The following is a 16709-nucleotide window of genomic DNA, read 5'->3' as shown; positions in this document are numbered from 1 at the left end:
GGTGAGGGTGAGTTTCATTGATTTCCTTTGTGGTGAGGGATCAGGTTGGGAGACAGTATGTTACTTTTCAAAAATGTTCAGGATACATTATCATTAAAATTGCAGTAGGCCAAAAAACGTGCATAGTACAGTGTGCACAAATGCAGTGCATTCTCATAATCATAGACAGCATAAAATACGACCGGTCTTGGTCTTAACTTATCAGGAACTTACCAGCAGCCAGCAACGCTTGAATTTTCACAGGAAACAGTTTGATGGCGTATTTCCTTTTGTCCCGCCCACGTTTGAATGTTTTGGTTTGAATGGAACCAACCATGAGTGGAGGAGGATTGTCTTGCAGCTGCAGGAGAGTGGGTTTCAGATGTTTAAATGTATCGCTAGAATTTCCAGGAAAAAGTCTGAATTAAATGCAATATCACGTCATATTTTACATATGTTCGTTTAACGCTCGAGGGTCGAAGTATTGTTGTGCATGAAACTCTGTTTAACATTGGGTAGGGCAGTAACGTTAAGCGACAAGTTTTCTTTTTCGCGTTCGCTTAGAAGTTTCTGGCAACGACCTAACGTTACGTGTTAGCTATTCTAGCTATGCTATGATGAACAGTTTTGCCAATTGAATACATTCGCTGACTGTCGCAAAAACTCGATCACACTTGAGCCATTAATGCATAAAAAATGAAGAGGACTAGAAGTTCCGACGAAAAGAATTCTATAGAAGGTAAGTATAACGTTACATTTTCCACCGTGGTTTTGTTACAAAACAATGTCAGCTAACTTACGCAGATAGTAATATGATGTTATCAATTATTTACGCGTGTTAATAACTAAGACACTTCATTTTTATGTATTTTTAGTTTGTCAGCTTTGTAGACGAAGTGATGATTGTCCTGAAAAATATGGAAAAAAAATTACTGTTCCGGAGCACCAACTCACCATCCACTATTTCTGCCTGGTAAGCGAACGAAAAGTACTGCGTTCAAGAGTCTTATGCTGACGGTGGGAGCTAACAAATGCTTCCAAATACACCACACAAGGAAGTATATCTAGCTAAAGATTATACTCTAAATTAGACATTGTCCAGGGGTTGTTATTGAGCATTGACATCCCCTGCTGTGCTTGCTTATTGTGAGCTGTCGTATGAGGTTTGAAAATATTCAAACCAAGAAGTGATGTTAGGCTCAATTGATATCCATATGTTGCAGTTGATGTCCAGTGGCATTTATCAGCGCGGAGAAGAAGATGAAGGAATTCATGGGTTTTTAGTGGATGACATCCTCAAGGAAGTGAACAGAGCTTCCCGGCTGGTATGTGTGATCATGTTTACAGAATTAAGCTGTGGTCAACTGTTCTTGCCTTAAGTGATGTATAACTAGTTATGAAATACATATGGATTCAAAGAGTGTTTTGTTTTCTTTCCACCTCCAGGCATGCAACGGTTGCAAGCAGAAGGGTGCATCTATAGGATGTTCTGTAAAATCCTGCCGAAAGATGGCCCATTTCCCATGTGGGATACAACTAGAATTCGTTTATCAGTTTAAAGATCTATTCCCGTAAGGCTGACTGCTACTACTTCATGCCAGCTCTGTATAATCAAGATTTGCATACTACCTCTTTATACAATGTATGTTGTGTGTGTTGTGTGAATGTTCACAGTTATGAGCAGTTATGCTTGCACCTTTTTAATTTATAAGCAGATCCATGGGATTTCCCTGTGAATAAGGACATTTTCATCAATGTCCAAGGCTTACTCTGTGTGTGTCTTTAGGTCATTTTGTTGGCATCACCGGCCCACACAGACGTGTGCCGTGCCTCCCTCTGGGCCGCTGTCTTGCTCTGTATGCCTGGAGGACATCGAGCCTGTCCTGTCCTACTCAGTACTCAAGTGCCCTGCCTGTCACGGAAGCTGGTTTCACAGACACTGCGTGCAGGTATTTACATACACATAAGCACACACACACACACACACTCTCTCTCTCTCAATCCTCAACTTCATGATCCATTAAGTTAGTCAAGTCCAGTTGAAAGGATGGTTAACTCATGATTGTCGGTGCTTCTTTGCCTCAGCTCCAGGCTCACAATGCAGCACAGTTCTTCTTCAGGTGCACCATCTGTAACAACCAGGAAGAGTTCCAGGAAGAAATGCTTCGAATGGGAATCCACATACCAGAGAGGTGCCCAGTTGCATACCTGCTTGCTATTTTTTCACTCTTCTGTAGATCCCCTAATCCACACTTGGATAAAGGATACTGATGTTGAAGTGATGTGATGTCACGCTACCAATATCCCTTATATACAAACCCTCTCTTGTGCTGCTGGCTGTTTTGCGCAGCTACGCTGTTCTGAACCACTGCTTGTACTTTATGCAGAGATGCATCTTGGGAGATGGAGGATAATGCATATGCGGAGCTGCTTCAGGTGTACCAACACTGTGATGCCTTCACCTGTCAGAGCAGCTTGGGCAGAGACTTTAGTGCACAGTCAGGGTGAGTTTGATTTATAAATTATTTGTATAGTGTGAGGATACTAACAACAGCTCTCTAGATATGTAATGCACGTGATAATCACATGTCTAATAATGGGTTATTTTGGTAATTTTTAATTGGTTTGTGTCATTTTTTCCTCTATGACGGTAAACTTAAACAGGGTTCCCACAGGTCATGGAATTTCTGGAATATCATGGAATTTAAGAAAGTCTATTCCAGACATGGAAAGTCAGGGAATTTGATCATTCTTTGAGCAAAGTCATTGAATATCAGGGAATGTTGTAGCAGAATGTTGTATATCTGGTTATTAACTCTACTGCTTGTTTGAGTAGATGTGGTTAGCCCAACTTTGTTTATTCAATGCCCATTTATTCATCACCCACTCTAAAAAAAGTAGAAGATTCTTGAACACTCTGGTTACTCTGAAATCTTTGGTCGGTATATTGTACCATTCATTATATAGTAGGTCATGGAATTTCAGGGTTTTAAGTCATGGAATTTTACATCTGACTTAGAGTGTGAACCCTGCTTAAATATACTTGTTGTGTGGACTGAACAGGGCATTTGAGGACATTCTTGGACTTTCGGAAATGTGTGAACATGTTTTCACAATTTTCTGGAACTTTTTTTTATTAAACCACTACTCGATTGATCCATAAAATAACCAATAGCTAAATCGTCTTTCAAAGTAATCAGTTGCAGCCCTAATTTGAGTGTTATGCCTTCCCTTTGCAGGAAGTTTGAAATTGTCCGTTGTAGCTTTTGTGGCTCCAATGGAACACACCGAAAATGCTCCTCTCTCAAAGCCAATCAGAATAACTGGGTTTGTACTGACTGCAAGTCCGTTGTTGATGGATCAGGTATGTGTCACATTTTCTTTTTCTGGCCCCATGTTGTTCATTCACATTAGTGCAGCAGATTAGTGGAACAATTGTTCACTTTGTGATACAAGCATTTTCTTCTTGATCTACTTTTTCCGGTAGCCACACACAAAAAAAACAACAACAATATGACCAGCATTTTCCAAGATGGCTGTCTTCTATAGCTACTTTTTTACCTAGATTGTGATTGGATAATCCATTGTTGATGATTTGGTCATCAAAATATAGCTTTTTGAGTATAAAGATTTCAATTTTGTATTTAAAAAGTTCAAATTGTGAAAAAAAAAAGTCAGTTAATTGAAAATAAATGTTTTTCAGTAACATTTTATAACCAATGACTGATATGTGAGAGTCAATTGGGTGTTGTGTCCCGAACCAAGGCTGGGTGGGTATGGTTGTTCCAACGTGAAGTACTGCAGTCAGGATGAACTCGTTCGCCGAACACTGCTGATTTAATTATGTATACTTAATAAAGAAATGGTAATAGTGCTACCCAGTGAAGACCATCATCAGTGCAAACATTCACAAAAAGGACACACCCTTATATCGAATATCCTTATTGGAAGACCGTGATGTTTGAGTTGTCACTCAACCAAACTCCAAGTAGTAAAGTGACAAGTTATACAAAATCGCATTTTTAAACAAAGCCTAAGGTGGGACAAATACAACAATAATAACAGGACCCAGATTAAAAAGTTATACAAAAGGTATACAGACATCACATGAGTGCATTGCTTAGGTATATTGAAGATGGTTGCGATGTGACAGCTCTTTAAGAGGGTACACCGCAAAGAAAAACACATGTAACACAGGCTACCCTAATAAGTTAAAGTTCATTCAGACCAGATAGGTGCAGGGTTTTCAAATAAAAAATCCATTTATCTTAACATCAGAATAGACTTTGCCTAATGCAACTATTTGTCCGCGTGACTATGCCCACAAATTTGGAAGATGAATGATTGGCCTCAGCGAAGTGTCTCACAACCTAACGGCATAATTCCTATTAATTGCACTGCAGTGTTTATTTAGGAGTCTCTGTGTGCACCCAGTGTATTGTTTTCTGCAAGGACAGTATAGTATGTAAATGGCATTAACAGAACTGCAGGTTATGAATGTCCTAATGTCATATTTTTACCTATGGCAAACCAGTTTTAAGGATGCAGGGTGTACGAGGTACAGTTCCGACAAGGGAAAAATTATTTATGTTATCCCAACATTCTCTGGGACATTTGGAGTGATCTTTGTGTCGGAGTGGACCAGCCTATCCTTCAAATTACAGGAATTACAAGAATGCATGAATAAAGGCCTACACACACAGCCAGTCAAACACGATGGTGGAATTCTGTTATTCTGTAATTCACTTTACTACACACACTACTGGTGACGCGATCACCCATCAATTCAGTGGAGATACACTGATCATAGAAGCTGTTTTCTATTATGACGTATCAATATCACCCTGAAAAATAGAAAGGGGGTGATCAGAGCGATGTGTGTATGTGTTGCCCCATTCACTTCAATAGATTCTACAGTATTTCAATTTGCCGGTCACCTGGGTTTAGGAAAAGCCTGTCTGTAAGACATGACAATGTTGTTTAATGATTTTCTCAGACTCTGGGTTGTGTTCAAAATCCCCTGCTGTGAAAACACACTGCAAAAGGTCTTCCATTAGTTTGCAGTGTGTTTTCACAAAAGGGGAATTTTGAATTTTGGGGGGTTGTCCTCGATTGATGATTTCATGATTTCTGTGATTGCATTTGAGACACTAAACCAGAGGTGGGCACACTACGGCCCGTGGGCCGGATCCGGCCCGCCATGCACTTTAATCCGGCCCGCCGAGCATTTAATTAGGTTATCATAGGCTGCTCGCTATTTTTTCCCTGCTACAGATGATGTTGTGGTTAGCTTTACTGCAAACTGCTTTTCACTCTTCTTAGAGAACGTTTACAACGTCAATGTCAAAACAGCATGTTACATAAGGATGATCCTGATGCTGTGTCCTCCCCATCTCCATTGCAGCAGATCTAACTTGAATGTTATGGTACTCCATTTTATTGGGAACGCGTCTGAGCACACACGAGAGGGAGAGAGAGAGAGCGGCAGGGTCCGGCTGGCTTGTCATTGTTGATAATTGATCTCTCCTTTTTAATATCAGAACCTTTTAAAAGGAAATCATGAGGGAAACAAGAGTTCCCATTTGTAACTGAGAGAGCACAGCACTAGCCATAGGCTATATTTGAATGGAGCTGGCAAAATATCATTATGAGATACAATGCTCTTGAACTGACAGTGCACCATTTATAAATGAGTTAAACATCATCAAATTAGCAGTGTTTTATTAAATTAATAATTGAAAACAAAATTACTTGGTCATTATTATCATTTATTTATTTATTTTGTTGGGTGCGGCCCGCTGGCCAATTTTCAACTAGAACTACAGTCTAGTATAGTTTAGTCAATTTTAATTGGCACCATTGAATTGGTCATGTCAAAATACATACATTTTGAATCCTGGATCACCACAATATGTCCAGCCATTCACGTTCTACATTGAAATAAACTATTTTACATTTGATCTGTCGGCCATCTTGGATTTTCAGGAGGCTACCAGGCTCTTCTGAAAAAGTCCGAGGCATTAGTCATGCCAAATTTGGCGCTTGTATCACAAAGTGAACGATTCAACTGCAATATTGACTTAATCTGCTGTACTACATGGACTACTGAGACTTTCATGATAAATGTTACATTATCACACTGTACACTGTCCATAGTCATTTTGAGTCCCTTTACGGATCCTATTTTTACTAAAACAGTTCTGATCACTTTGTTCCTCTTCAGGTACTCTTCCTCGGCACGTACAGTCACCTGTGTCAGAACGCCACGAGAAGAGGAAACGGCTAACCACTGTAAACTCTTCCCTTCTGTCCAAAAGGTATATCTCCCAGCCACACTGTTCATCGCCACACAAGACAAGTAGTTCACTCACAATTTCTTTGTGTTTCAATTTTCATCTTAAGTGGTAATATCTTGACTGATATATAGACTTAATTACTATATTTCAACATTAGCATGAGTGTTCTGTCTGTTGAGCATTTGAATTGTCGTGTGACAATTCTCTGCCTCATGAAAGTTAAGTTATATTCGTCAGTCAAATCTTATTAATTATCCCTTCCTAGTTAGAAAAAGTAAAGAGAACCATTACTGTTGAACATTGTCTCTCAGATTGGTTCTGGATGTTAGATGTAAAACATGTTAGTGGCTGTCGATAAACAGAAATCCTGAAAAAAAATGTGCCTGGCTGTTGATAAACAGAATCCTGAATAAAATTGTGTGTGGCTGTTGATAAACAGAATCCTGAATAAAATGTCTGTGGCTGCTGATCAATAGAATCCTGAATAAAAATGTCTGTGGCTGTTGATAAACAGAATCCTGAATAAAATGTCTGTGGCTGTTGATAAACAGAATCCTGAATAAAATGTCTGTGGCTGTTGATGGATAGAATCCTGAATAAAAATGTCTGTGGCTGTTGATAAATAGAATCCTGAATAAAAATGTCTGTGGTTGTTGATAAATAGAATCCTGAATAAAAATGTCTGTGGCTGTGTTTTGGGCAGGCGCTTGTTACACTCGAGCCCACGGGGCATCCTGCAGGAGCTGAGCAACCAGATCAGTGGCACGCAGCCTGGCGGCGAGCTGCAGGTGCGCGAGGGTCAGGTGCTGGAGGCAGCGTTGGGCCTCCTGCGGCGCTCCGACTTCAGCCCTGAGCGTGGCCTCGTCGTCCGATTCACCGGCGACCACCAGCACAACGGTGCCAGCGAGCTGCGCCGCTTCTTCCGGCTCCTGCTGCGGCGGTTGCAAACCTCGACACTCTTCAAGGGCCCAGAGAGTGACAAGAACCTGGCCCTCGACGCACAAGGTTAGAAAGACAACCCCAGTCATTGGTGCTTTTCATCTTGCGTAGGCTACCCCCTAGTGGAAGCTTGCGTACCACAGTTTGGGAATCCCTTGGCTATATAAGTAGAGCTGGCAAAAGAAACATTAATTTGGTGATTTATTTTCTATTTAATATGCCCTTTAGTTGGGGATCACATTAGCCAGCGGAAAGCGGCAGATTTCCTATTGTAGTACTACTCAACTGTAGTGACGGCACTCTGTCACACTGCCCTCCCCTTCGGGAAGCTTGCCCATGCACTTCACGCACACTGGCGTCCCTCGCGCAACCACCAGCCGTACTTCTCCCATCCCAGGGTGCCCCACACACAAGTGCTTCACCCATCTCTGGGGTCCTTCACACAAGGGTCAACCAATCCTGGGGGTTCCTCATACGGCTCACACACTAGGCAAGCTTCCGATGACCTCACGGCAAGCTATCCCACTTCTGACACCATATGTAGTGAAGGGAGAGAGCAGTGACTCTACCCGGTCTTGAACCCGGGTCTCTGGGGCACTAAACCTGCAGCTTGACTGCAACGCCAAAGAGCCAGGCCCGTTGGTATGGCAGTCAGAGCACATATTCAACTGTAGTTAATTTTTTTTTAATTGTTTGACAGCCCTAGTAAAATGTATTATACTGTAGAATGAGCCAAATGCATGTTTGTGTTTGAAGCCCTGAGGATCACTCAGTATTGAGCCTGTATCTGTGGTCATTTCTGCAGCTGTGCGACAGGACCGATACTATGAGATGGGCTGCCTGATGGCCCTGAGCATGCTCCATGGCGGCCCTCCCCCGAGCTTCTTCTCCAAAGCCCTGTACTTCTCGCTCTTCCACTTCCCCAAGGACTTCCAGTTCAGTCTCAGTGACCTCAATGAGACTGGGCTAGTTGACAAAATGAAGAAGGTAATGCCCTCCCACAGCTGTTTTTGTTTGTTTGTTTGTTTTTGTTTTGTTTTAAGGAGCCATTTATCATTTCTGCCCTGTTTTTTGTACTTTTTAATCAATTGCACTGATTGCACAGCACTGAATAGCATCCAAGGTGAGCAAACAGTGTCTTAGTTAATAAATCCTTGGCTGACTAGGAGGTTATGCTAGTGACCCACATGTCCGGATCCATATGATATCCAGTAAAGAAATAGTTTGCCACATGATTTCAGCACATAAACTCCCATAAACACTCTCTGGCATGACAGATAAAGGAAAGTAAAACAGTGGAGCGCTTGCGGGAGGCCATGGAGCCTTTGTCCGAGTATCTGGAGGTGTCTGGCTGCAGGAGGGAGGTGGCGGGTGCATATGAGAAGTACTCCCTGCTGGACGACATGCTCAACTTCCACATGATGGTCAGGATGCAGTTGCCTTTACAGAGGTAGGCAACATTTTTAGGCAACAGACAGCCTTTTTTCTTTTTCAAACTGTCAGTTAAATATGATAGAAATCTATATTAAGAAGAAGTTCCCTCTTGAACTAGCTATTAATTTAAACACAAATGCCCATGACTTGAAATTGTCATAGACCTTGTGGTAGTCTCTGCCTTCATTCCTATGAAACCATTTTTTGAAGATGTGTTTTGTTCTGTGAAATTCCGTTGTCAGTTTTGAACAGACAACTCAAAGCTCAATACACACCGACCATTGTGCCATTCAATTCAAGGGGCCTTTGCACGCACGTTTGTTTGCAAGCTCACGATGGTGCCGGTGTGAGACAGTATATCTACTCCTGATTCTTTTCTGTCCTAATGTGTGTGTGTGTGTGTGCATATGTGTTTCAGATTCCGTGAGGGTCTGAGAACACTGGGTGTCTATGAGCAGATCCAGATGGCTCCCGAGGCTTTCTACCAGCTGTTCTGCTACCCTCCAGAGAAGTTGTGTGCCGATTCCATGGTGGCCATGTTCTCCCCCCAGTACTCCGAGCGTGTGGACTACCTAGCTAGGGAGACTGTTACCACCAAACACTGGCAACAGTTCCTCCAGGAGTGTGAAGGTGGGTTTATTTAGAATTGATTTAGAATTTAAGGCTTCTTTAGAATTGATATTCAGTGTGCTGGTATGTTGGTGTGAATTTATGGGCATAAACAAGAACATCTGGAGTAGATATCCTCTGTGGGTCACCTTTATAGTGGATGCATGTTCTTAATAACCCTCTGGGTTAACACTTTGGTCCTTGGCTCCTTATCATCCATCCAAAATGTGCACTCAAAAAAAAAAAAAAAGAAAGTGGTTTGGAATGTTGAGCTTAATATTAAGAACTAATATTCCACTCAGTACCCAGACCCTTTTGCCAGAATCAGGTAATGCCCCTTTAACAGCCTTTTGACCTGGCAGATAAAACTCTTATATATTGTTTTACTTATTACCTGTGTGTGTGTGTGTGACTGACTGGTCACAGAGGGCAGATGTGCCAGCTCCCTGGAGGACGTCCTGGTGTTCGCCACCTCCTCGGACACTGTGCCCGCCATGGGCTTCATGCCGCCTCCCACTGTCTCTTTTCTGCCGGTGGCCGACCCGTCCTACGCATTCCCCCAGCGTCAGCCCGACGCCAATCGCCTCCTGCTACCCGTCACCCCTTCCTACAGCACCTTTAAGAAGAACATGGAGTATGCTGTGTGCCAGGTCACAGTCATGCAGGACTCATAAGGGACTCCTCTCTCATCCATTACTCATGCAAAAGCATCTGGATGATTGTGTTGCTGTTGCTAGTTCAGACCTTTTTCAAGTTGCTGTTACTGTTACTATGAAGTCATTTCGAGGTATTCTTCCCCAGAAAGTTGCTTTGGCTGCCTCTCTCAGGTCGTCGGGTTATGCGCAGTCCTGGACAGTCCGTAGAACTATGTAGCTGTGTACAGAATTGTATCTGTTGCGTTTCATTCGACTCAATTCCGTCAATGGTGTGTTTTATACCCATCTTCTGTTTCTCTGTCTCTGTTTCTCGCTTGTATTACGGCTCAGAGCATAAAAGCTGTATATTTCACAGTAGTAAAATGTAGAAAATGTAAAGCCGTGTAGGTTGTAGTCTTTTTTTCTTGCCTTTGTGTTTAATTTACTCTGGTCAATGTCAAGTTAAAGGAACCATATGTAAGATTGTGGTCAAAACTGGTACTGCAATCACTTTCAAATTACTGTAGAGCGGTGTATCCCCTCCCCCTCCCCCCTGACTCGAGGTTACCCACCCGGATGCCGAAACACTACTGACTTTGTGGTTAGTAGATAGGTGGAGGGTGGCGCATCAGGCCAAAACACAACATGACATGAAAAAACACAACATCAACATCAGTTGAGGGCTGCAACTTCACTTTTTTTCCTGGCCGGACTACTGTTTTCAGTGATATAAGTATTTGAAATAAACATGATTTCTTAATGTCTAGTGACATATCAGGGCCATTTTATGATTAATTGAAATGCATTTCTTACATACGGTTCCTTTAAGTAACCACAACCAATGTAGGATACAGTTAAAGGAGAAATCCGGCTGATTTTTACATGGATCTTGATTGCTAGACGTTGCAGAGTACTGTCAATAGGAAAAAAAGGTGATACCGAACTGGAGTAGCTGCAGCTAAAGGCCAGTACTCCCAGTCAGCTACAATGTCTGGGGGGGATCATCTAAACATGCCTTTTTTGCCTCTTAACAGACTCACAAAATGTCATTAAAAAAAAAAAAATTGTACTACATGAACACGTGACAAAACGATGCATTTTCAACTCATTAGCTGTGAAGAAACCATCTAAATTCAAAGTTTTATAGATGTAACAAGACCCATGTCTTCCAAGAAGTTGTGAGATGAGCCTTTGTGTTCTTTTTGGTCAGCAGTGGTTTTTGCCTTGCAACTCTCCCATGGATGCCATTTTTACCCAGTCTCTTATTGTAGAATCATAAACACTGACCTTAAGGCAAGTGAGGCCTGCAGTTCTTTAGATGTTAAAGGGATATTCCACCATTTTGGGAATTACACTCATTTTCCACCTCCCCTTGAGTTAAACAATTGATTTTTACCTTTCTCCAGTTCATCCAGCCGTTCTCTGAGTCTGGCGATACCACTTTTAGCTCCAGCCTAGCATAGATCATTTAATCGGATTAGACCATTAGCATCTCGCCTGCTAGCATCACGTTTAAAAGTGACTTAAGATTTCCGGTAATTTTCCTATTTAAAACTTGTCTCATCTCAAGTTAGAAAGTGTAATAAGACCAACGGAAAATGAAACTGCGATTTTCTAGGCTGATTTGACATGGAACTATACTCTTATTCCAGCGTAATAATCAAAGAACACCATGGGCACAGCAACACAATGATATCATGCAACACCTGAAAACAGTCCCTGTAGGCGTAGGCTAACTTCCAGCAACAAGGTTGAGCTGCAGCAGACGAATTGGTAAGTGACTGGATTGATATGCCTGACATCTTTGATCTGACGTCATGAGGTTGGGTTTCAGCTCGTGCAGGAATTTACAAAGTCAAATACAGTTGTATTTTCATCAGGAATTATTTCAACAATTAAAAGTGGAACGTGCATAATGTTTTATTTGTCCCTCCTGGTCGGGAATTACAACGCAGTCCAACTAATTCACAAAAAAACTTTAACGTCTTAAAAATACAAAAACATTGACACAAAATACACCTTTTCTACAAGAAGAATTAAAACTGGTCAATTATTAGCCTACTGATTTAGGATTAGATTAGATTAGATTCAACTTTGTCATTGTGCAAGTACAGAGACAACAAAATGCAGTTTGTGTCTAACCAGAAGTGCAAAAAAGCAGAAAAGTGCAATGTGATATAAAAAGTAGTTGGTGCATAGACAGGACACAATATATAGTGCAGTGTAGATAGTAGTATACAGTTTTCAGAAGGTGGTTTAGAGTAGTATAAATTAGATATAAGTGTGCAGTGTATTAGCAGTAACTTTATAAGAGCAGAATAAATATGGCTATGTAATATGAACAATGTATGAACAACATGTACAGATATGTGCAATATAGTGGCAGTACCATTATAGTAGTAGTAAGAACAATATCTATATATGCAGTGTATTAACAGAATATTAATATGGCTATGTATAAGTGTATGTACATTTGTAAATAAATAGACACTATGGATGGGATAGGGTAGTGCAGTTGTGGATGGGGGTGGGCTGGGGGATGTCCGCCTCCTTGTTGTCCCTGTCAAGGCTGCCATGGTCATGGACACCTCAACAGCCACAGGCAAGGAGGCATCAGGCAGGGCGGGGGGTGATGGGGGCTTAGTTTGTTGGATGTCACCGGGATGCAGAGCTAGAGTTTAGTAGGGTGACAGCAGCAGGAAAGAAGCTTCCTCTGAACCTGCTGGTTCGGGTGCGGAGAGACCTGTAACGCCTCCCTGAGGGAAGTAAGGTGAACAGTCTGTGGTTGGGTTGAGAACAGTCTTTTATGATGCTGCGCACCTTACGCAAGCACCGCTTGCCCTGGATGGCCTCAATGGAGGGGAGTGAGGAACCAGTGATGCGTTGGGCAATTTTCACCACCCTCTGCAGTGCTTTCCGGTCATGGGCAGAGCAGTTGCCATACCAAACTGTGACACAGTTGGTGAGGATGCTCTCGATGGTGCAGCGGTAGAAGTTCACCAGGATCTGAGGAGACAGATGGACCTTCTTTAGACTCCTCAGAAAGAAGAGACGCTGGTAAGCCTTTTTGATCAGGGTAGATGTGTTGAGGGTTCAAGAGAGGTCCTCAGAGATGTGGACACCCAGAAACTTGAAGCTGGTGACACGCTCCACTTTAGTCCTGTTGATGAGAATGGGTGTGTGTGTGCCAGCTTTAGACTTCTTGAAGTCCACAATGAGTTCTTTGGTCTTCTTGGTGTTGAGAGCCAGGTTGTTATCAGTGCACCACAATGTTAGGAAGAGATAGATACTTTATTGATCAATTGAAATTCAAGGTCTCAGTAGCATACAGACAACACACACACATTCACTAACAGCAGAAAAAGTAATTAAAAGTATATAAGAACACAACTAAGCTATACAGTAAGGACAGTAGAAGATAAAGAATATACTAAAATACAAATTATACTAACTAACACTTAATCTAAATCAATTCTAAAAGCAGTATCCACATAGTGGTGATTAATCAATCAAGAGGCGCTTGCAATAACTGAGGCAGGGACTGAGCCTGTGATTCTCTGTGCATAGTAAGGTAAGTTAAGGTGATCTGTGAGTGAGTGTCACGGTGATAGTGCAATGGTGATAGTGGTCATGGTGATAGTGCAAATGAGTAAGTCCAACAGTGCAAGCAAGAATAAGTCTATATATCTATATATCTATTTATATAACTATTTTAAGAAAATGTAGTGTGGCCACAGTTCGGCTGTGGCATGGAGGGAGGGGTTATGCATATGTGCTAATGTGCTAATATAGCACGCAAACAGTGAGGCAGAAAGACAGTGGTAAAAAGTGGCTAGTGGACAGACAGTATCCAAACATGGAGGGGGTGAAGAGGCAGACTATGCAGAGAAGTCTATCTCTCCTCTTCCTTTAAGTGAAGCATTGAACAGTTCAATGGCCCTGGGGACAAATGACTTCCACAGTCTGTCTGTTGTGCAAGACAGTGAGCAAAGTCTCCAGCTGATCAGGCTCTTCTGCTTAACAATAGTGCTGTGGAGTGGGTGACATTTATTGTCCAAGATGTTGATCAGTTTGTTCAGGGTCCTTTTGTCAGATATTGAAGTGATGCACTCCAGTTCAGCTCCCACTACAGAGCCAGCTTTCCTTACCAGCCCGTCAATTTGCCCTTTGATCCTTCTTCTTTGTGCTTCCTCCCCAGCATACCACTGCATAGAAGAGGACGCTGGCAACAACAGACTGGTAGAACATCCTGAGGAGCTTGCTGCACACATTGAAGGACCGCAGCCTCCTCAGGAAGTACAGCCTGCTCTGCCCTTTCTTGTAGAGTGCATCAGTGTTGGCTGACCAGTCCAGTTTATTGTCCAGGTGGAGACCCAGATACTTGTAGGTGCTTGCCACCTCCACATTGACCCCAATAATGGGGACTGGTAGCGGAGTGGGCTTAGACCTGCGGAAGTCCACCACCATCTCCTTGGTCTTTGAAGTGTTGAGTTGAAGATGATTGAGTTTGCACCATTGCACAAAGTCCTCCACCAGGTTCCTGTACTCCTCCTCCTGCCCATTCCTGATACACCCCACAATTGCAGTATCATCAGAAAACTTCTGCATGTGGCATGACTCGGTGTTGTAGCAGAAGTCAGATGTGTACAGGGTGAACAGGACTGGGGAGAGCCCAGTTCCCTGTGGCGCTCCGGTGCTGCTGATCACAGTGTCAGAGAGACAGTTCTTCAGTCTGACAAACTGTGGTCGCTCGGTCAGGTAATCTGTAATCCAGGTTACCAGGTGAGCATCCACACCCATCTGCAAGAGCTTGTCTCCCAGTCTGAGGGGTTGGATGGTGTTAAAAGCACTTGAGAAATCAAAGAACATGATTCTCACAGCACTTTTCCCCTTGTCTAGGTGAGAATGTGTCCTGTGTAGAAGATAAGTGATGGCATCGTCCACGCCCACTTTCTCCTGGTATGCAAACTGTAACGGGTCTAGTGCATGGGGTCTGAGCATACCTAAGACCAGTCGCTCCATTGTTTTCATCACATGTGATGTAAGAGCGACAGGTCTGTAGTCATTCAGCTCACTAGGGTGTGGCTTCTTAGGGACAGGGACAGGGTGCTGGACCTCCTCCCTGTAGGCCGTCTCATCGTTGTTGCTGATGAGACCAATCACCGTAGTGTCATCTGCAAACTTAACAATGATGTTAGAGCCATGTACAGGTGTGCAGTCGTAGGTGAAAAGGAAGTAGAGGAGAGGGCTCAGCACACATCCCTGTGGAACGCCGGTGTTCAGGGTGATGGTTGAGGAGGTGTGGTTATCTAACCTAACAGACTGAGGTCTGTTGGTTAGGAAGCCCAGAATCCAGTTACAGAGGGAGGTATTGATGCCCAGTTCACTGAGTTTGGTGATCAGTTTGGAGGGGATGATGGTGTTGAATGCTGAGCTGAAGTCAATGAACAGCATTCTTAAATAGGTGTTGCTATTGTCAAGGTGGGACAGGGCAGAGTGAAGTGCCGTAGAGATGGCATCCTCTGTACTCCTGGTCTGACAGTATAAGCAAATTGGAAGGGGTCCAGTGAGGGTGGTAAACAGGTCTTGAGGTGGGCTGGATGTTCTAAAATAACTGCATGCAGGGAGAATTTTATACACATAGCCTACTACTGGCTGTAAACCTCCAAACTGGGAGGGAACTAATTGTATGCCCGCTAGGGATCTCAGGGAAGATTCCTGCTAGGGATCTAAGGAACTTACACAATTGTCAAAAGTCAAAGTCAAAGTCAGCTTTATTGTCAATTTCTTCACATGTTCCAGACATACAAAGAGATCGAAATTACGTTTCTCACTATCCCACGGTGAAGACAAGACATATTTTACCAATTTAAGTCCACAGACAAACATAACATTCAAGTAAACAAAAAAGTAAGTAAATAAGTAAATAAGAGGGCACATATAATGAAAAATAAGAGCAGCAAAATTTGGTTGAAATTGTGCATAGACAGTCAATAAAATACTAGTGCAAAGTCAGGCCAATAAAAGGCTGGGGTAGTTCTGTTTGACCTAAGTAAGAAAGAAAGTGGCATAGTGGTGCAAGTTATGTAAGAGCAGCAGAAGTGTTGTGTTTTCAGGACAACAATAACAAGTTGCAAAGTGTACAAGTGTGCAAGTGGAGTAGTGCAGGCGGCCATTGTGGGTCCAATGTCCAGGATGTTATGTAGCTGAGGGTGGAGGGGGGAGAGGAGGGAGAGAGTTCAGCATCCTTACAGCTTGATGAAGCTGTTGGTGAGTCTGGTAGTGCGGGAGCGCAGGCTTCTGTACCTCTTCCCAGAGGGCAGTAGATCAAACAGATTGTGAGCGGGGTGACTTGCATCACTCACAATTTTGGTCGCTTTGCGGGTGAGGTGGGTGGTGTAAATGTCCTTCAGGGAGGGGAGTGAAGCACCAATAGATATCTGAAACTGAAAGCGTGTGTACATAAATGACCAAAGTGAATCTATCCTTAGAAAAATGACAGGGTTGTGGTCGTCTGAAATGACAACTGTGGATGGGGAGGCCATTGTGGATATCTGAAATGTTATTTTTATTTTTAGGACGACTACATTACAGATATCTGCATATCAGGTTTGTTAAAATTGTTTTGTTTTTTTTATATAGAATTTGAATTTCGCTTTAAATAGTGCAAAGTAGACATCTTGAGAAACATTGTCTACAGGTAAAGATTTTGTTGTCGGTAGCCTATATTTTAGTGCCTTTCTGACTAATGAGCATAAAACGGCATGCTCTTGGAACAGACTCTGTGCTATTTGATCATGTTTAACAGCAGGTGGCA

General features: G+C 42.6%; 1 protein-coding gene across 2 annotated transcripts; it reads left to right on the top strand.

The window, feature by feature from the left end:
- The first annotated feature begins 262 nt into the window (after nt 1-262).
- g2e3 (G2/M-phase specific E3 ubiquitin protein ligase) lies at nt 263-10291 on the top strand. Of its 2 annotated transcripts, none has more exons than XM_048228109.1 (14): nt 263-718; nt 855-952; nt 1203-1304; nt 1426-1550; nt 1766-1928; nt 2065-2171; nt 2367-2483; nt 3219-3343; nt 6203-6296; nt 6979-7280; nt 8020-8201; nt 8525-8664; nt 9067-9278; nt 9684-10291. In XM_048228109.1, exons 1-14 carry the CDS (start codon nt 676-678, stop codon nt 9929-9931), a joined length of 2058 nt encoding a protein of 685 aa, XP_048084066.1. In that variant the 5' UTR covers nt 263-675; the 3' UTR covers nt 9932-10291. The 2 variants fall into 2 exon arrangements, with proteins under 2 accessions (XP_048084066.1, XP_048084065.1); XM_048228108.1 differs by having other exon boundaries at nt 265-718; nt 8492-8664.
- Nucleotides 10292-16709: the final 6418 nt, after the last annotated feature.

This window comes from Alosa alosa, chromosome 19, assembly GCF_017589495.1.
Source record: "Alosa alosa isolate M-15738 ecotype Scorff River chromosome 19, AALO_Geno_1.1, whole genome shotgun sequence".
In the NCBI taxonomy this organism is placed as follows: Eukaryota; Metazoa; Chordata; class Actinopteri; order Clupeiformes; family Clupeidae; genus Alosa; species Alosa alosa.
The sequence above is the reverse complement of the archived record's forward strand: the minus strand, read 5'-3'. Positions and strand labels throughout refer to the sequence as shown.

Excerpts from the sequence above, each read along its gene's own strand:
- g2e3 (XM_048228108.1), top strand. The coding sequence starts at position 676 with ATGAAGAGGACTAGAAGTTCCGACGAAAAGAATTCTATAGAAG. Across the intron at positions 2,172-2,366 it reads GGAATCCACATACCAGAGAG|AGATGCATCTTGGGAGATGG; the intron begins GTGCCCAGTTGC and ends TACTTTATGCAG. Across the intron at positions 7,281-8,019 it reads CCTGGCCCTCGACGCACAAG|CTGTGCGACAGGACCGATAC; the intron begins GTTAGAAAGACA and ends TCATTTCTGCAG.